Here is a 20,724-nt window from a genome sequence, read left to right on the forward strand (position 1 = left end):
CTCTGCTGCAGCTGTGTCCAGTCCAATTCCCAGTGTAGCACACAGAATGAAGGGGTCCAGCAGGACAGCAGCCATCCTGCTCACTGGGAAATGCTTCTCCAGGACAGTTCAGCAGGGAAAGGATCTCCAAGAACACAGAGTGTGGAGGAGGAGTTGTCTCCACAAGCAGACACAGCTAATTCCATGTTCTTTTTTCAGACACTGTATAACTCCATCAAGAATGAGAAGCTGGAGTGGGCCATGTAAGTATATGCTGAGCATTGAAGGGATAGTGTGTCTTTCCAAGTAGTTGGCAGGTCCTAAGTCATGCTTACAATCCCAGAACATTTCCTGCCAAGCCCTTAAGTCCTGAAGTCTCTCTGCAGACAGACAAATGCAGTTTATTTATGGCTTAGGCACAAAGGCAGTTGGGAAGGTTGGTGACAGTCTGTGGACCTAAAGGAAGGGAATGCCCTCTTTGTTTACTATTACACTTGTAAAATGCTCTTCGTCTCCACGTGCTTCTGATGTCTCTGCACAAGCAAGGATCTGGGGTTATTTTGGTCATTGAGACTTTCCATCTCTCCCACATGGATTTTTTTCTGGAAATAGTATCAGAGAATTGATTAAAAAGGAAGAGTGCTTGGGATATCTCTAGTTCAGCTTCCTCCTGAAATTATGGTCATCACTGGGTTCAGACCAGGGTGCTCGGGGCTTTGTTCAATTTGATCCTGAAACCCTCCAAGGATGGGGAACCCACAGCCCCTCTGGATCCACAAACCAATACTTTATTATTATGAGAGTGGCATTTTCTCTTATTTCTGCTGTTTTGACTTCTGCCCACTGTCTCTTGTCCTTGTGCCATGCACCACAGTGAAGAGCCCAGCTTTGTCCTCTCAATAACCCCTCACACAAGGCTGCCATGAGGTCCCCCAAAGCCATCTCTTCTGCAGATTGAACAAGTCTAGTTCTCTCAGCTGTTTCTTACATTGCAAGTGCTCCAGCCCTAGGTTTTTTGGCCTCAGCTGAAGTCTGTCACCGCGCTGATGCCCTGTGCTGTTTGCTGTATCACCATACGATGCAGGGAGTGCAGAGCAGGCAGTCACTTCTCTTGGCCTCCTCACCGTGCCGCTGTTACACAGCCCAGGCTGCTCCTGCCCTCTGTCCTGCCAGGACACCCCGGCTGCTCCTGCAGTTCATGTTCGTGGCCCGGAGCCCCAGCGCAGCGCCCGGCTGCTCCTGGTCCTCTCAGCGGTGGCCTCGTACCCCTCTTTTTTATGCCATCCAAAGTTCGATGAGATCATTATTTGTTACCCTGAAACGAGCCTGGAAACAGCTGGCAGGGAGGGCTCCATCACAGGGTCACACAGCACCTCCCTCAGTGCTTCTTCCCCTGCTCCTCACTCAGAGCACAGGCCAGGCTCATCAGTGAGCTCCCCAACTCCAGTGTCCCTCCAGGGCAAGCCCGTGGCAGACCTGAGCTCTTACACTGGCACAGGGGACATTCCCCTCCTCTCTGCTCAGTCTTAGACCTCTCTTGTGTCCGGAGAGAGCAGGACCTTCTGTGCCATCACCTGCTGTCTTCCTGGCATTGCCCTGACCAAACAAAGCATCGGGCGCGGGTTGGATCCTCTCTGCGTGGCTCCCTGCGTGACGCGGCGTCACGCGTGGGCTCTGTCACGAGAGGGAGCTGCGGGCTGCTCTACGTGAGGGAGCTCAGCAGGAGCACATCTGTGCTCACACAACGCCTGCCACACTGCCCCTGCCCGGCCACCTCCCGGGATGTCACCCTGCCGGGGATGGCACCCTGCTGGGGTCCTGGGGATGTCACCCTGCCGGGGATGGCACCCTGCCAGGGTCCCGGGGATGTCACCCTGCTCAAGCACATCCTGAGGATGTCACCCTGCCAGGGATGTCACCCTGCAAGGGTCTTGGGGATGTCACCCTGCCAGGGATGTCACCCTGCCAGGGCTCCAGGGATGTCACGCTGCCCAGGCACATCCCAGGGATCTCACTGTGCTCGAGCACATCCCGGGGATGTTACCCTGCCAGGGATGTCACCCTGCTACCGGGATCCCGGGAATGTCACCCTGCCGGGGTCCCGGGGATGTCACCCTGCCAAGGATGGCACCCTGCTGGGTCCCAGGGATGTCACCCTGCTCAAGCACATCCTGAGGATGTCACCCTGCTTGGTCACATCCTGGGGATGTCACCCTACCGGGGTCCTGGGATGTCACCCTGCCGGGTTCCCAGGGATGTCACCCTGCCGGGGATGGCACCCTGCTGGGGTCCCAGGATGTCACCCTGCCAGAGATGGCACCCTGCCAGGGTCCCGGGGATGTCACCCTGCTCAAGCACATCCTGAGGATGTCACCCTGCCAGGGATGTCACCCTGCCAGGGCTCCAGGGATGTCACGCTGCCCAGGCACATCCCAGGGATCTCACTGTGCTCGAGCACATCCCGGGGATGTTACCCTGCCAGGGATGTCACCCTGCTGGGCACCTCCTGGGGATGTCACCCTGCCCGGGCACCTCCCGGGGATGTCACCCTGCCAGGGCTGGCACCCTGCTGGGGTCCCGGGATGGCACCCTGCCGGGGATGTCACCATGCTCGGGCACATCCCGGGAATGTCACCCTGCCGGAGATGTCACCCTACCGGGATCCCGGGAATGTCACCCTGCCGGGGTCCCGGGGATGTCACCCTGCCAAGGATGGCACCCTGCTGGGTCCCAGGGATGTCACCCTGCTCAAGCACATCCTGAGGATGTCACCCTGCTTGGTCACATCCTGGGGATGTCACCCTACCGGGGTCCTGGGATGTCACCCTGCCGGGTTCCCAGGGATGTCACCCTGCCGGGGATGTCACCCTGCCCGGTCACATCCCAGGGATGTTGCCCTGCCAACGATGGCACCCTGCCGGGGTCCTGGGATGTCACCCTGCTGGGGTCCCAGGTATGTCACTCTGCTCAATCACATCCTGAGGATGTCACCCTGCCAGGGATGTCACCCTGCCAGGGCTCCAGGGATGTCACGCTGCCCAGGCACATCCCAGGGATCTCACCCTGCTCGAGCACATCCCGGGGATGTCACCCTGCCAGGGATGGCACCCTGCTGGGGTCCCGGGATGTCACCCTGCTGGGGATGTCACCGTGCTCGGGCACATCCCGGGAATGTCACCCTGCCAGGGATGTCACCCTGCAAGGGTCTTGGGGATGTCACCCTGCTCAGGCACATCCTGGGGATGTCACTCTGCCAGGGCTCCAGGGATGTCACGCTGCTCAGGCACATCCCAGGGATGTCACCCTGCCAGGGATGTCACCCTGCTGGGGTCCTGGGGATGTCACCCTGCCGGGGTCCCAGGGATGTCACTCTGCTGAAGATGTCACTCTGCTGGGGATGTCACCCTGCCAGGGTCCCGGGGATGTCACTCTGCTGGGGATGTCACTCTGCTGAGGATGTCATTCTGCTGGGGTCCCACTGCAGTGGGGTGTCTCCAGTCAGCAGCATCCAGCTCCCTCCTGCCTTTCTTCACCCCCACAACCCCACTGTATCCCCGCATCCCTTCACTCATCCCAGCCGGCCTGGGGCCTGCCTTGCTGCAGGGTGTCCTGCTGGGCTGCAGGCTCAGAGCCCTCAGCTCCTCTGCAGGGGACAGATGCCCCCTGACATGGGGGACCTGGGTCAGGGACTCCCTGGCAGGGTACCTGGTTTTCTGTCAGAGACCTGGCATTGAGTCATAACCTTGCGCAGCCGGGATCCTCTTGTCTCTGCTGGCTCTGCCTTGTGTCCTTGTCCACCCCAGGGAAGGAGATGCCCTTGCCCACAGCTCCCACCAGACAGGGAGGTATGTGACCAACAGCGAGGAGCACAGAGGGGTGCAGCCCAAACACCTGAGCCCTACTGACTCCCCAGCCAGGAGCAGTATCTGGGCTCTGCCTGAGCCCCAGGACTCCTGTGGGAGCTGAGGGCTGAGGAATCATCCTTCTCTTCCAAGAGGTGTCAGATGCTTTGGCCATGTGCATGCTGAAGGTGAGGAATTGTGTTTTACTGCTCACATCCCAGCCAGTGGATTCACTGAGGGTCAGTCACTGAGGTTTGGTCCCAACCTGATCTGCAGCCTGAGGTGACCACTCATCCCATTTAGACATTGATGTGTGTCAGACAGGGCAGAAAAGCCCTGTTTGCTCTTTCTCCCTCATGTCCCAGGGACACTGGGAACTACCACTTCCCATACAAGCTCTGCTTTCTTTGTGCCAGAGTAGGTTCATCTCCCAAATGTCTGCAGATCTTCTGTTCCTCAAAGATGCAGAGGACATTCCTAAAGGTACTTCACTGTCTAGGAGGCCCCAGGCATTGCCTCTGAGCAGCTGTGGAATGCTGGTAATACCTTGGTCTTCAGCAAAAATCCTCCTTAAGCTCTGGCTTTAGGACACAGAATTGGAAGGCTTTTCCTGTGAGATATTTGCAGTGTCAGCATGGGATGTCTGCAGTTTCTTGGTGTTCAGACAAGCACGGAGTCCCTTATCTGTTCTGAGTGACCTCACAGTGGGTCCACTGGGACAGTTACCTGCCACCCACACTCCTCCTAGCTCAGACCCCACTATTGGCACTCTCTGTGTTATGGTCCTGACATCTCCTTCCTTTTTATTCCTCTGACCAGTCCTGTAAATAAAAACTCTAAACCCAAAGCAAGTAGGGCTGCTTTGCATTGTGACCAAACCCACCTCACCTCCGCTGAGTCTCTTCTCTGATTCTGTTTCCAAGTGACGAGGACGAGTTGAGGAAATCCCTCTCGGAGCTGGTAGATGACAAATTCGGAGCCAGCGCGAAGAAAGTGACGAGGATTGTTGACAGCAGCAACCCCTTCCTGGACATCCCCCAGGCGCTGAACGCTGTCACCTACAAGCACGGCGTCCTCACCCGGAAAACCCACGCAGACATGGATGGGAAGAGAAGTACGTGACCAGGGACAGGAGAGGTGCCCCAGGCAGTCCCAGAGCCTTGCCCTGACTCTCCTGGTGAAGGCATTTCCTCACCACATCCCAGGCATCACAGGAAAGATCCCCATAAGTGCTAGGACAGAGAAAAGGAGGGCGTTTTGAGGCATTTGTAGGTAGGCGTGTCTTCAGGAAGCCTCAGTGTTCCCTTCTGACTGCCAAGGAATCTAACCCAGACAGACCTGGTCTTCCATCCGCCAAATCCCAGTCTCTGAGCAGTGGGGGAAGGCTGGTTCCTCAGCAGCTGTCCACTCCAGCCCCGACCCTGGGGACAGTCTGGTCTGCCAAGCTTTGCTCCTGTCCGTGTCCTGCCATGTGCTGGCTGGACAACAGAACACCCGTAGCTCTGCTACCAGCACATGGCATTACAGGAAAGGTAAAGGTATTTGGGAGCTGTTAATGAGCAGAGATTAATTAAACCTTGAGTAATTCCTTTTGCTAATTGATATGATTGGCCCAGTCACTGCAGCTGATTAAAAAGTCTTGAGTAGAGATTACCACCAAAGGCCTCCCTTGCTTCCAGCACCTTTTTAATAGCCCGTGCTTGGAGGATCAGCTCTCTGGTGGTGATGTGGATGGCTCTCACCTCCCACCCCTCTCCAGATTCTGCCAAGCTCTCTGTCCCCAAGCCCATCAAGATGGTAATGCTCCCTCCTCAGGGGACCAGAAGCTGCCTTATCCAGCTGCTCAATTCCAAGCTGAAGAGCTCAAGGAATGTCTCTGCTCTCCAAGCATTAGGGTCCAAGGAACATGAACCTGGGTTTGGAGAAGCAGAGATTTCCAGGTGTCCACTGGTAGCCCTGTACCAGCTCATGTCTGGCTCTGATCTGCTTGTGTTCCTGCTGGGAAGCTGCAGAGCCCAGCCACTGTCCCTCAAACACCTGTCCCTGCTCACAGACCACTGGTGAGCATTGGCCTGGAGGTGTGGGAGCTCTGGGCATCAGTGAGTGCCTCTGGTGGGTCAGGAGAAGGGCTGGGTTTGCCTGGAAGGTGAAGCAGCGCTGGCAGACGTGTACAATCAAATGTTCTTCCTTTTTTAGCTCCCAGAGGAAGAAGAGGTTGGAAGAAATTTTATGCTGTGCTTAAGGGGACCGTCCTTTATTTACAAAAGGTAACCATGGGGTACTCTTCCTTTTGCTGTCTCCAAAGCAGTCATGCAGCCACACACCCAGGCAGAGGTGAATCCATGTTCTAACTCATGCATGGACATAACAGAGCTCCTCCAGAGACCAGAGCTGGAGGATGCTCTCATCTTTGGTGGTGGTGTTCATGTTCAGGGCACTATTCACAGCCTCAAAGGGAACCCTTGAGGAAGAAGCATGAAAGAGGAAACACAGATTTCTGCAGAAGGATCCCAGCAAGTAGGAGCTGTTGGGGAAGATGAATGGACAGATGATATGGATAGATGAAATAGGATGTTGGGGAGAAATAAACAGCAAGGTGAAGAGGTGGAGCATCTGAGCAGTCCTATCCTGCCTATAGTTTTATTTGCTGGCATAGATCTGATTATGCTCAGCTTTATTGAGTCTGGCATAGGAAGCTAGCTGATGTAATATCTCTGGGTTTCACTGAAGCTTTTGATACTGTCTCTCACAGGATCCTTCTGGACAGAATGTCCAGCACACAGCTGGATAAACACATCCTGTGGTGGGTGAGCACTTGGCTGACAGGCTGGGCACAAAGGGTGACAGTGACTGGGGTGACATCAGACTGGTGACCTGTCACAGGGCTCCATCCTCTGCCCTGTGCTCTTCAACATCTTCATAAATGACTTGGACACAGGACTCAAGGGAATACTGAGTAAGTTTGCAGGCAATACTAAACTGAGAGGGGCTGTTGACTCCCTCAAAGGAAAGGCCCTGCAGAGAGACCCTGACAAATGTAAGGCCCGGGCAGTCATTGACTGTATGAAGTTTAACAAAGTGCTGGATTCTGCCCCTGGGACAGGGTAATCCTGGATGCACAGACTGGGGAATGAGAGGCTGGAGAGCAGCTGTGGAGGGGGACCTGAGATCCTGGTTGATGGCCAGTTGAATATGAATCAGCAGTGCCTGTCAGCCAGGAGGCACATCTGTGCCCTGGGGACATTAGGCCCAGCATTTGGATAAGGCTCTCAGACGCAGGCTGGATTGTGCAGGGCCAGGAGTTAGAGTTGGTGGTCTTTGTGGGTCCCTTCCAGCTCAGAAGATTCTGTGATTCCATGGTTCTATGCTGAAAATTTATATTCTTCAGGACCTTGATGACCTGGGCCTTTCCATGGGCTGTCAAGTGACACTCTGTGCCTCTCTCCATCTCTGTTCATTGTGTAGCCTCCTTCAGTCAACACAAGTGTAATTCCCAGGTCCTTGGGGGACACAAAGTCACCATGGAATAGCTTCCCTGAATGCTCTAACATTCAGCTCTCTGGCACTTGGATGCTTGGAGGATTTGCTGGCTCCTCTTTTCTGAGGAGACTGGATAGGGGCTCACTTCAATGTCAGTGTGAGCAGCCCAGGATGCCAAATGTCTGTTCATCATCAACATAACCCACTGAACTAGTCTGAACTACCTGAGCAGCACATGCTGTGCAGTAACCCATTGAACTCACCTTGCTGGAGCAGCACTCCCCGTGGGCAGATGCTCCTGCCTATTGCAGCATTATCTCCACAGCAATGAGAGCAAACAAACAGTGGATTATATAAGAGAGGCAGAAAGGTCCTCGGGGCAGCAGGGAGTTATGACTCAGAGCTCCTAGCACACCTCTCGTGTTTCGCCAGGTCCTGTGGCACACGTCAAAAGCCAGCAGAAATCTGGCAGCAGTGGATCCTCACTCCCAGTGTGGGTTGCTCTTAGCCCAGTGGTGTTTTTACAGCTGTGCCACTCTCTCCTGCAGCTTAGGGAAGCTGCAGCACAAGGGGGAGCCCAGATCTCCTCCAGCCCTCTTAAGTATGGTGTTCTTCAAGCCAGGAGCATTGCAGCACAAGATCTCCTCCAGCCCTCTTAAGTATGGTGTTCTTCAAGCCAGGAGCACTCTTCTCACCCCTCAGTCCTTGTCTCATTACACATCTTCACATGGAGTCCACCAGAGTCCTCATGCTGACCCATGGGTTACCCATGAGGATTTAACTTGTACTGAGTTACCATCAGCATTTCACTGTATGACACTTTTTCTGTGGGGAAAAAAAAAAGACATTTCAACTATCACAGCACCATTTGGATCTAAATGAATTTTCCACCAAGGACTTCTCTTGGGATGAGTCTGCTAAGAGGGTATATACTGAGAATGAAATACCTTTCAGGATGGAATTTTCCTCCCTGGCAGTAGAAGGAGCCGTGAAGCCAACACTGGCTGTCATTGCTGGGGCACAGGGACTGGGGGTTCTTTGCTGCACAAGGCTTGCAGCAGTGACTACTCATTAACAAAGTTCATTATGTTTTCCTGAGGTGTTTAGGATTTAAAAAGAGAGCAAGGATGAGGCTGACGTGGCAGTGAGGAGATCAATGCTCTTATCTCAATGACCTTCAGGATCAAGTGGCTCAGAGACTGAGGGCTTTCTTTCTGGACAAGGACTGCAGGAACAAAACACCCAAGATCTGGCTGTGTTATGAAAGTGTCTGATAAATAAGAGCCATGACTGATGTGTAATTAGCAGGAGGGACCAGAATTGCCAAGGATGCCCCAAGGAAGTAGCATTTGGAACAACAACAAAAATAAACTGAAGGAATGTTTGGGCAAAGGATTTGGGGAAAGAGGGGTTTCTTACTCATGAGCTGCTGCCAGACTGCATTATAATCCTCTCCAGGGAATTCCTTGGGCTTGCCTATAGACAGCGTCTGTCAGGCTTGCAGGGACAGGACAGAAGCATGAGAACACGAAGACAAAGTCCTTGCCCTGTCACTTGTAAACATTCCCAGCACCACAACAGAGAGTGGATAAACATCCACCTGCCCTGTGGATCCTTGGTGTCATTTCTTGCCTGCCGGGTGGTTTGCAGAACAAAGGAATTGCACAATACAGGAAGGAAGTGGTGTGCCAGCCTCCCAAGCTCTCAGCAGAAGACAACTGCAGAAAAACATAAAGTAGAACCTTGGATGAGCATAAATCACTGGGGAAAGGTTTTCTGATGGGAAGACAGAGAAAGTAACTGCTTTCAGAAGCACCTGATGCCATGGAGCACAGGTTCAGCTTGTTCAGCACAGGTTCTTTTCTGCTCAGACCAAATTAAGGATCTAGGCTTTAATAGTAAATTCATGTAAGTTGAACAGGGAACTCCATTTGGTTTTGAGGGGCAAGTTGAGTAACTGAGAGGTAGAGGGAAGGTGGAAGGAAGGAGGGGCTGAGTAGGTGGGTGAATAAAAAGGAGGAATGGCCAGATACGGAGAGAGGTGGACATAGCACAGGCAGAAGGGTGGGTGGACAGGCAGAAGTCAGTCTGACAGAAGCAATTCAGGCAGCAGCCATAAGCCTGATGAAGAGATGTCACATGTCATTGACTCGCTGGTCTTAATTGCTGGATCAGCATGTTCCAGCACAGTCTGCTGAAGCAATTGCTTGATCCCCTAAAGGGATGCAGCAGAGTCTGGAGGAAGAAATGCAGGCTTGGGAGCAGGGCACACCTCTGCTGTGCACTAATCTGCTCTGGGCACTGACTCATTCCATGGCCTTTGGCAACTTACTTCACCTCTGTGAAATGGGGATAATAACCCTTAATCACCACACATAGAGGGGGGTTATGAAAATGATGGAGAGCTATAAAGCATGAAGTGCTTTTATACAGAAGTGCTTGAAAGGGTGCAGGTCTTCCCACAGGTCCTGTCCCCAACCAGGAGGGGGTTCAGCACAGCCCTGAGCCACAGGTGCTGTCCCATGCAGGCAGACACTTGCCAGGTGCTCTGGGGAAGGCCAAGACCTTGACTAGACTGAAAAGGACACAGGGGTTCATTTTCCTAATTAAATGGTTTTTTAGGATGGTGGATGTGAGGTGAAGAAAGGAAAGAAGAGGAAAAGCCACTCGCAAGCCAGAGTATGAGGAATATTTGTTGGTCCATGTCCATATTCCCAGCACAGCTCAGGGCTGGTTCTGAGGCCAGAGGAGAGGGCAGCAGAACTGATGCACTGGGCTCTCCCACCCCATCCAGGTGCCCTACAAAGGCAGGCACAAGAGAAGCACCTGCTTTGCCTTTTATTGGCCAAACAAGCTTTGAGATTAGTTGTGGATCTGCTCACAGGGGTAGGCAGCAGGGGACAGTGACCCAAAGGCACTGGGATCTCCCACCATTATCAGCCAGATGTGCCATTGTGACCACCTGGCATTGGGATGAGCCTCCTGGAAGAGCCATCCCCAGCAGGGAGCCTCCAGCACCGCTCACTCCTGTGAACAGCAAGGCTGAAGGAAGAGAGAACCTGCTTCCGTCAGCCTCACCTTGATTTACTGGGCCCAGCATTAGAAAAAGAAGATTGGATTTTTCCTTGCAGCAGCATTGATGCCTGAGAGCCTGAAATCCACGGAGGCAATACTTGATGATTCCATTCAAGATGAGGATCTGCATTAGTCAAAGCACTCAGCAGCTGTGGCAGTTTCCTCTTGTCACACACCATTAAGCTGGGCTATTTTGCGCTGTATTTTCAGAAAGCTTATTTTGAAATAAGAGATCATGGACAGCACAGTCAGATTTATTCAAATCCAGAGAGCTTCAGCCTCAGAAAAATATCCCCAGTTGAAGTCTCTCTATAATATGTAAAGCCTGAGCAGCAATATCTGAGCAGATATTTCTCTTGCAGTGGGGTAACACATTAGGTCTTCACAAGGCAGAGCATTTGTCTTTCTTTGCAAAAAAGGCTGATGGCCCATCCCTCTGGCTACTGAAATCACCACGATGGCAAGGTCATCTGTACTGCCCACCTGAGTGTGTCCCCAAACACAGGATGCCTGCAGCACCCAGCCCTCCTCTGCTGGAAAGCCAGGGCTTTTCTTTGGGATTCTCCATCCCCAGGATGCTGTGCCATACATTTGTGGGTGGGCCCGTGGCATTTTTGTGTACCAGGCCAAGTTTCATATGATGATGAGCACAGTATGGCAACCACTCCCCTGGACAGGATGATTGCTTTGAAAAATGAGGGAAGAAAGGCTTCAGAAGCATCAGGAGCAAGAGCTGGGTGAGCCACATCCATGGGCTGGGGAGTGCTGGTCCTCAGTGCTCTCAAGAGCAGCAGAGAGGAAACCTTTCTGCCCCTACAGCAGAGGGCAGCCCCACCGCCCAGGGTTACCATCCCAGAGGCTGCAGTGCAGCTTTTCCCTGAACAGCTGCATTTGTACCACTGGGACGTGGGAAATAGAAAACAAACTTCTTTTTGCAAATCTGCAGAACCGTTCTGGCTTGGAAGCTAAGGAAGGCTTGGGACATACAGACCATCATCACCACACAGACCTGCTGTGCTGACAGCCCAAGGCAGTTAAGGAAAGCAGAATATAGAGCACATTAATCCTGTTGCACTGTAATCATCAGGGCAAGGCAGGGCCTTCCAGGGACACCCTGTCCTGGCATGGCCTCTAATGTGGCTGGGGTGGTGGTTTGCTTTAGCCAGGGCCAGGTTCTTTCACCTGGCTCTTTTTTCACCTGTCCAGGCATCCATCTGTCCATCCCTGCCATCCCACCATCCGACTGGTTGTGCTGGCAAGGATGCAGAGTGGGAGGCAGGATACTGCATTAAGTGGCTGGGAAAGTAAAAGGGTAAACATAGGATTGACTGAACTTTTTTTCCTAAAAAGTGCTGTGCCAAGATCATCATTTCAGAGTTCCATGTTTGGTGTTTTCTACCTTTTTATAAAATAGAGACACATATAGTTACTGCTACATTCCCTACTTGTGTGAAGAGGATAAAGTAAAGCAGGAATACAGGGAATGCTGCTGCAATTTGCAAGTGCCAGTCTAACAAATTACAGAGGAGATCATGCCAAAGGAGCACATGGACTAAATGGAGACCAAAGCTGGTTCATGGGGCCACACTCAGACTGGCAACTGCCCACAGGCCCCCTCACCTGTACAGAGATGCACTGGCTGCAGAGATGCTCCAGGGCTACCTTCCTCCACACTCAGCTATAGTGATAGGACAAGGAGCAAAGGGTTTTGAACTGAAAGAGGGGAAATTTAGGTAGATATAAGGAAAACATTCTTCCCTATGAGGGTATTGAGGCCCTGGCACAGGCTGCCCAGAGAAGCTGTGGCTGCCCCATCCCTGGCAGTGTCCAAGGCCAGGCTGGATGGGGCTTGGAGCAGCCTGGGATAGGGGAAGGTGTCCCTGCCCATAGCAGGAGGTTGGAATGGGATGAACTTTGAGGCCCTCTGCAGCCCAAACCGTTCTATGAGTCTTTGAAGATGCAGCACCAGGGCAGGTGCTCGTTGATATCCTCTGCTGATTGGGAGTTGCATCCTGGTTTGAGCTCTGCACTGTGGGGGAAGCTCTGCAGAAACCTGGCCCTGCTTTGTGCCTCCCCACAAAGCCTCAGGCGTGTGCTGTGTTAGAAATAACTATTGATAATTATGTTTAAAACTTTCATCTCCTTCTTTACATCTTCCCAGTGAACTTAATGATGGAAGCAGTTGCCAGATGTTAATTATTATCATTATCAGCTCCTAGCATTTACTGTACAAAGCAGTGCTTTTCCTGGTCTCGGCACTCTGTGATTATAGCACAGGGAGAAAGGCAGGTTCATTAAAGCATCCCACAAATGTTAGTGTTGTCATTATCCAATTAACGTTCCTCTTCACAGGATGAATATAAACCTGACAAAGACCTCTCTGAAGTGGATCTGAAAAACGCCATCCGCGTGCACCACGCCTTAGCCACAAAAGCCTCTGACTACAGCAAGAAGTCCAACGTGCTCAAGCTGAAGACAGCTGACTGGAGAGTCTTCCTCTTCCAGGCCCCGTGAGTGCCAGCCCTCCCTGCAGTGCCTGGGTGGGCAGCCTGACCTGCAGCCACTGCCAGACTGCCCGACCTGGCCAGAGCAGCACACGCTTTAGGGGCACCCCGGGGGGAGGAAGGGGCTGAGGGTCATTTCTGCAGGGCTGGGAAAAGGATTTGCCCATAGGTCACAGTTTCTTGGTAGGTTTGTGCCAGTCCTTGAGGTCCTTCCCAGTTGTCACCAAAGCAGGCTGAGCAGGATGGGCTGGTGTCACTCTAGGACACGAAATAGAAAGACGCGGACACTGGATTCTCCAAGGTGAAAAAGAGGGAAGTTTAATTCTGACTCCAACATTTATAGATTTCCAAAAGTGACAGTGGATTGGAGGATGACAGTGCTACCTCTCCAATGGCACTGGACAAATCAACAGTCTATCAAATTTCTTCTCCAGAAAAGAATGCAAAACAATAAGTATTTACAGAAAAGCGTGTGAGAAAGTTCTTTACAAGAATGTAAACATCAGAAGGCTTAGAAGAACTCAAAAGAACAGGGTGACAGGCTGGGATGTGCAGGGCTGAGTGAAAGGGCTCCTCTTGCTAACTTCTGTTGGCATATTCTGGAAGAGAGAACATCTGTGTGGTGCAGGTGATGATTCCCCTTGTCAGCTTTTGATGGGGAAATTGTCTAAACCTCCTTAAAGCAGTTTCCCCAGCCAGGGTAGGTGTTTTACCTGAGTCCATTGCTAAGGAATGTTATGGTGTTGGTAAGTGTCAAGTGTGATGAAGTCATCTTCAGTCTCATGTTTTTCATGTCTTCTGCTGAGAGAGGTGACATTGTCTGTGGAGCTGGGGTACTAATTGCAAGCTAAAGCTTGACATCTGAATTAGTGCAGCTAACACCCACTTGAAGGCTTGGGGGAGCAGTGACTGGACAGATTTGATGAGGGAAACACTGGAGACCCTGGGCAGTGTCTCACAAATGACATAAAGGACATCCTGCTCTGTGGAACTTCTGCTGTGTGGCTCTCTGTCTCCTAAGAGCAGGACATCCTTGGCTCTGGCCTCTCCACAGCTCCACAGGAATACAACCAGAGCTGACGAGGAGGCCAGGACTGCCCAGGCTTCGAGAGGCACGCAGCAGCCCTGAAATCATCAGGGCACTGTAGAGGAGCCAGTTAGACAGTGCTTCCCTCTGTTCATAACCTGGCACAGAGGTGGCATCAAAGCAAGGCCACCGATGGCCTTCCTGAGCATGGGTTCCCTCCAGGGCTGTTGTCAGCTGTTGTCTGGTCCTGGTTCAAGAGCATTTACAGACTCCCTTCTCTTCTCCCCTCCTCCATAACAGAAGTAAGGAGGAAATGCTCTCCTGGATCCTGCGGATCAACCTTGTTGCTGCCATTTTCTCTGCTCCAGCCTTCCCAGCTGCAATCTGCTCCATGAAGAAGTTCTGCCGCCCGCTCCTGCCTTCATCCATGACCAAGCTGTGCCAGGTAGTGTGTGAGAGAAGGAGTGGTGGAGGAGTGCCCAGTGCTCAGCAAGCCCTTCATCTCAGGGTGAGCCCATCTGCAGCTCCCCCTGTTCCTGCCTGATGGACACACTGCTCAGTGCAGGAACAGGGGAGTGGAGTGGGCAGCTTGGACAGATGTGGAAAGTCCTGGCATGTGGCCAGTGCTCCTTTTGCAATGGCTATAAACAGCCCTATGCACACACCTGCCTGTTGGTTCTGGCTTCTTTATTGCTCTTTGCCCATCACATCCCAGCACCTTCCTGTTGCTGGAGTGGAAACAGCAGAATAGCGTGAGTTGATACTGCAGAGCCCAACAGGTTTGGTTTATATCATGGCATCCTCTTGTTTCTGGAGCTCAAAACCCACAGACAAAAGGGATGTCTGAGTTCCAGTCAGTAGGGAAAGCTTTGGAAACAAGGGAGCACAGTGCACCAGGCTCAGCTAACCAAGAGTAGCTGCCATCCAAAGAGTAGCTTTTGTTTCCCTTTCCAGGGAAGGCCCAACGTGCCTCAGCACTTCCAAAAAACTAGGGACACACTGCCACTGCCCCGCAGCAAAGGGGAGGACAGCCTGAAATGTCAGTGCAGAGACACAGCTGCTGTCTGCTGAGACAAATGTGGCCAGATGGTCACCTTTGTCAGAGCCCAGATGGGGAGGTGCTTCTGTCTCTGGAAAGAGCAGGATGAGCAGCTCGTGGGACAGTGCTGCTTCTGCCTGGCTCTTACAGGGTGCATGTTACAGGAGCATTCTGTGCTTTTGATGCCAAGGATGCCTCAGTGCCAAAGAAATCCACTCTTGGCACTTGAGATACCTGAGTTTTGCTCTTACTCCAATACCTGTGTTTGAGCTGCTCCTTATCAGATGAATTTGCAAGTGCACAAGACACCTTTGGCTCAGCACAGTGGCTGAGCTCACGCCCTTGCAGAGAGAGTTCCCCCAGCCACAGGCAGGAGGAGCACTGGGTGCTGCACTGCCACGTTTTAATACCTGACACGCTTCTCTCGGCAGGAGGAACAGCTGAGGTCTCATGAAAATAAAATGAAGCAGATTGCAGACGAATTAGCAGAGCATAAATTACATCCTGTAGAGAAGAGCCTCAAGTCAAAAGAGGCTGAGGAATACAGACTCAAAGAACATTACCTAATATTTGAGGTAAAGGAACTTTCATCTTTTCTGTGATAAATGGTACCTTGGCTGATTGAGGAGAGCAGAGCTCCAGAGTGGCTGCTGTGAGTCTGGGAGAGCATGAAAGGAGAGAGAAGGACACGGGCTCCCAACTGGATGGGGGTCTTGGGGCAGCAACAAGCCTCACTGTTTTGCACTGAGGCTGAAATAAGAAATGAGCCATTTCTTTCCCTCTGTGATTTCTAACCAGAGGAAGGGAAAACTGACAAGAGAAAGTCTTATTTTACTGTGCTAAATTTTGACATTTCCTCAGGTCCCAAGTATGAGAGTAGTTCACTTCTCAGTGTGACTCAGTCTTTTTCAGCAACATCAATAAAAAGCAAAGGGAATCCCTGGGAGAATTAATCCTGTTTTGCTGCAACCATTTTTGTAAATAAAGCCAAACCCAGTGTTACAGCTGATTACAGACCCTTTGAGGAGGCATGTACATAAGTTTTAACTCCCTGTAAAGTCTAAGAAGCATTTAATTGTGGGAGAAATGGGGTATTTTGTTCCTGTAAGAGTTGAGCAGAAGGTGTGGTTCCTGCCACATAGGTGTCAGTGGGAAGGGACTGCTGGAGGCCTTTAGTCTTGCTTCCAGCAGGAATTTGGATTAGTCCTAGTCTTAGCCCAGAGTGAGTGTGCCATTTAGTGGCCAAGCCCCAAAAATCACTAAGGTTAGAAATATCCCACCTTCCTCATGCCAGGGCTGCACCATCCTTTTGTGTAACACCCAGCCTCATTCTCCAAAGCCACAGCTCCCAGCTGCTGGTTCCCTTGTCTTTGTACTAACTTTCCAAATAGTTGCTGCTGCCTCCCTTTTTTCTGCATCTGGTTTTGGATGCCTGCAGAGAAGTCTCTATCTGAGCTTTTCTCTGCACTGCCTTTTCAGTCTTGAAGGAGAAGCTGGCACTTCCAGGGCACAATTCATCTCATCTGTCTTATGAGATGTGCTCCAGAAATGCTTGTTTCTTTGTGCTGACAAAGAAGCCAGCACAGGCTGCCTCTGAGATGTTAAGAGAAAGGATGGGTATTACACAAGCCCTCAAAAAGATCCCATCCAGCATTGGAACAGAGGATCCAGGCAGAGAGGATGCCTCCCTTTATGCTGTGCTCTGTGAGGAGCATAGGAGGCACAACTCAGCAGAGTAACTGAACCACTGGATGGAAACAATGACAAGCAGCAGTATTTTAACCAGTCAAGGTGAGCTCCTAAATCAGGAAGCAGCAGGTCTGTTCATCTCATCCCTCCCCCAGAATGCTCCTTATACAGTCACAGTGGCAGCCAAGACCTGCAAAAGCAACTGGAGAGTTTTACACAGGCCCACACCCACCTTTCTCCTCAGACCTTCAAACAATCCGTCTTTGCACAGACAAGGCATTGTGCTGGGGTTAGATCTGTGGGGTGTGATTAGTGGGATGCTGCTGGTATGTGATGGGTTTTCCTGCAGTAGCTGATGGAATTGTTTCTGCGTGCCACACACGCCATGGCCTGTCCCTGTTCCCAGGCTCTCTGTTCCCTCTTTCCCTGCAGAAGAGCCGCTATGAGACGTACATCAACCTGCTGTGCATGAAGATAAAAGTGGGGACAGATGACCTGGAGAGGATCGAGACCAGTTTCCTCAAGGTGGAGGCCGACGACATCGCTTTGCGAAAGACGCATTCCAGCCCTTCCCTGAGCCAAGGGCACATGTCCGTCAGCTGTAAGGCAGAAAAGGACATTTTGGAGCAGAACACTTAACAAGGAACATGTGCACGGGGGGATGAACCGGCGATGCTCTGCGCTCCTGGACTTAGATTGATGAGCACAATTTTACTTAGGAAATTATATGAGCAAAACTGTAGACATGTATGACATGGGGATTGCTCTAGTGAAAGAAATCAAAGAAGCTTTAGTTGACACTCTCTGACAATGCTCTGGCATTTCAGCATCATCTCTTCTTCATTCCCAACTGCACCAGTGGCTTTTCTTTCCCTCCTGCTGCAGCCTGCACAACAAAGGGATATGCTGGTTCTTCAAGGGCTGGGTCGCTCTTTCCTCCACCAGCCCTGTCTCTCTCCTTCCCTCCCTGGAGTCCCCAGCAGTTCATGGTCACAGTCCCTGGCATGCAGGAAACTGAGCCGAGACGACGTCTGTGGCACCACCAGCGCTCCCAGAGAAGGGCACAGGGTGGCAGGGGCAGGTCCCTGCCCCACGAGGAGCGCGGCGTGACAGGACGGGTGTCGTGAGCTGGTCACCGAGCGGGAGAGGCGCCTTCAGCACGGCGACGTGGGAATGCCACCTGCCCATGGCAGGAGGAGCCTGAAGGGTCCTCTGTCACCTTACCCTTTTTATATATATATATATATATACATATGAATAAATATAAATAAATATATATATATAAGGAAACTTTAACCTGGGTTTTTAACCTCAGTGTGCAAGTGAAGGCAAGCTGCCTGGGGAAGACGCTAGGGATGTGGAGGGTCTGACCAGCCCACCAGGATGTTCTAAAAAAATGGAATAGCTGTGTATCTTTTTTGTTTCTTTTTCTCCTTTTTTTACTCGAATGGAAATCCCACCTGGCTTTGCTGTGAAACATCGCTCTCCCACTCCTGCTTATTCAGACAAACTGCCCAAGTGGCTGCTAGTTTGGCATCCAGGGATCCACCACTCTGGGTTCAAGGCACAACTGGAGCCATGTGCAAGCTCCAGTGGAACCTTTGTGTGCAGGAGTGATCCCTCTGCCCGTCCCTGCTGTATTCCTCCATCCTGCGATGCACATGCTGTACTCTTTTAAGTGGGAATTGTGTTTCTGTTCCTTTCTGCTGTCTGTGGTCCAATGATTTACTGTTGTGCTGAAGTGATTCCTCTGCATTTCAATGCCACAACCGTCCTCCCACACTTTATTTATTTCACTGTTTCGTTTGATCTTGATCTCAGATTGCTTTTCTTTCCCCTAGGTGCGTTCACAGTAATCAAGTTCCAGTTTTGAAGGATCTTGTAGCTGCTAATTACAGTCATTTATTGTTTATATTTTGCAGCATTTTTTAAACAAACAAAATAAGATTTATTTGGACCTTCAATGTTTGAGAACCTATGGACTACTGTTTTCCATGATGGTTCATGACACTAAAAACCTCTTCTCAACTTTATCGCCTCTTCTTTTATCTCTGTTTCTTTGTACAGTTTGATAGTTTATTTGAAATGATGCACTAAGAATCATGTAAAAAAAAGAATAACAATAAAACTGAATCTGTTGGTAAAGAGAATTGGTCTGAAGCATCGTTCCACCATGTGCTGGATTGATCCCAGATTTCACAGCACCAGAAGGCCAGGCTGATTCAGATATGCACCAGCACCTGATGCAGAAAAGCCAGGATCCTATGGACAGACAGCACCAGAAAACATCAATTCCTTTCCACAAGTGGGTACCAGCCCACCCATCCTCTTGGATGGCTCTGGAGCAGGTGTGGATAGATGGGCTGCTTTGGGAACACATTCAAGTAACTCTTCCCTCCACTTGGTGCATCCCAGATGTGTCTGTGCACATACAGCCTAGAGATTTATGGGAACAGAAAGGTGCCAAGCCCTGCATTGTGACTGGAGATGTTCTCACAACGGTTTCCAGAGGAGTCTGTGGCTGTTCCTCCAAGGCATCCCTGCTTTTGTGCCAGGTGTTGTACAGACATTCCTGCACCAAAGACCTCCAAGATGTTCCTACTCACATGAAGTGTCTGGTGCTGAGACTCTCACAGTGGAAGTCCAGGGGAAAGCTGGGCCCAACTCCTCGTCTCCAAAATCCCAGGTAATATTGTGTATTTCAGTCTTCCCTTTCTGAGCATCCCTTCCAGTGGGCAGTGGCATCTCCAGTGTGTTTGAGCTGCCACCAAGAGCAGCTCAGCCCCCTGGCTGAAGGTGCCAGTCTGCCATCCTCAGCTGGGAGTAACTTGAAGAGAAAAGCAAGATCTTACAAAGTCTCCTCTGGGCAGAAGGAAAGAGACTCAGAGCTGTGAGACTGAACACCCAGTGGATGTGGGAAGGGGAGGCAGCTGATTTCAGACAATACTTGGCAAGACAGCTCAGAGTATTAAACTTGCTCTTGCTGAGTACCTGCAGTTTGCCTCGTGCGCAAGTCCTGATCCAGGTGCACAAACACATGAAAATGTGTTAAGAGCATCTTACCTACAAGAGATATGTTAAGAGCATCTTACCTACATGAGGGAAGAGCCAAAAATGCCTTGTTTGACCAATCTAAAGCCTCAGCTTGTGACTTGGAAGAAAATGGGTTTTATCATCCTTTTTCTCCCTCCCTTGGGGTCAAGGACACAGGCACCCACCAGTAAGAGAGAAAAGCAGCATCTCAGAGGAATTAGGCAGCCACATCCTTTTCTCCTCCTGGAGTTACTCAGATGCACTTTCTGCACATCCCCAGCCTGTGCCAGCCCCTCCAGCAGGCACCAAGACTGCTTTGGGTCTCACACAACCTCGCTTGGCAGTGGGGGTTCAGCCTGACCTCCCTGCCAGGCCACTTGTCCTGGACACAGCCACATTCATTTTAGAGGGACTTCTTTGTGGGGGAGATTTTCTGACCCCAAAGCCAGGATCAAACACTCCTCTCCTGCTTGTGCCACCCATCTCTGTCAGGAAAGCAATTCCTTCCCCTCTGGGAGGGGCACTAAAGGCACTGTGCATGCAGAGTAGAGCTGTCAGGAACCTCTGGTGGCTCCCCCACCTGTGAAAATTGCTGTAAAATATTTACGGCAAAACCCTAGGAGCACGCACGGCTGGAAATGAGTAGTCTAAAAATAAACCAGCCAGGGAAAAAAAGAGAGAGATGCAGGCTTCCTTCAGAGGCAATTGGAGAGAAAATTGAAGTAGCGTAACTGCCTCTAAATATAGAACACAATTATGGGAATCAAGGGGCACGTTTAACAAAAAAATCACCACAAAGAATCCTGATGCTGCCATGGCTCAGAGCTAGTGGTGTCTCAGCAAATGCAGAATATCACAGATCCCTGCAAACCACAGAGCAGGGAAATATCCCCCTGTGCAGGGCAAACCCACAGGTTCTCTCTCCCTCAAGGGACCCAGAGAGATTCCTGGTGGGGATCAGCTGCATTGAGCACACCCTGAGAAGTGGCCACATGCTTGTTCTACATGCCAGGGAGACCCGAGAGCTGTACCTTGGAATGCAGATGCTGCTGTGCC

General features: G+C 51.3%; 1 protein-coding gene across 2 annotated transcripts in view; it reads left to right on the forward strand.

The window, feature by feature from the left end:
* The window catches only part of PSD2 (pleckstrin and Sec7 domain containing 2), a 75,386-nt gene extending 56,601 nt beyond the window's left edge, over positions 1–18,785 (forward strand). For both annotated transcript variants that reach the window (XM_039704414.1, XM_039704415.1), the window contains exons 10-16: positions 199–242; positions 4,745–4,935; positions 6,018–6,088; positions 12,729–12,886; positions 14,208–14,352; positions 15,378–15,521; positions 17,068–18,785. In XM_039704414.1, the coding sequence (XP_039560348.1) occupies positions 199–242; positions 4,745–4,935; positions 6,018–6,088; positions 12,729–12,886; positions 14,208–14,352; positions 15,378–15,521; positions 17,068–17,274 (960 nt within the window). In that variant the 3' untranslated portion in view covers positions 17,275–18,785. The remainder of the gene's footprint in view (positions 1–198; positions 243–4,744; positions 4,936–6,017; positions 6,089–12,728; positions 12,887–14,207; positions 14,353–15,377; positions 15,522–17,067) is intronic.
* The last annotated feature ends 1,939 nt before the right edge of the window (positions 18,786–20,724 follow it).

The sequence above is a fragment of the Passer montanus genome, unplaced genomic scaffold, assembly GCF_014805655.1.
Source record: "Passer montanus isolate IOZ18808 unplaced genomic scaffold, ASM1480565v1 scaffold174, whole genome shotgun sequence".
In the NCBI taxonomy this organism is placed as follows: domain Eukaryota; kingdom Metazoa; phylum Chordata; class Aves; order Passeriformes; family Passeridae; genus Passer; species Passer montanus.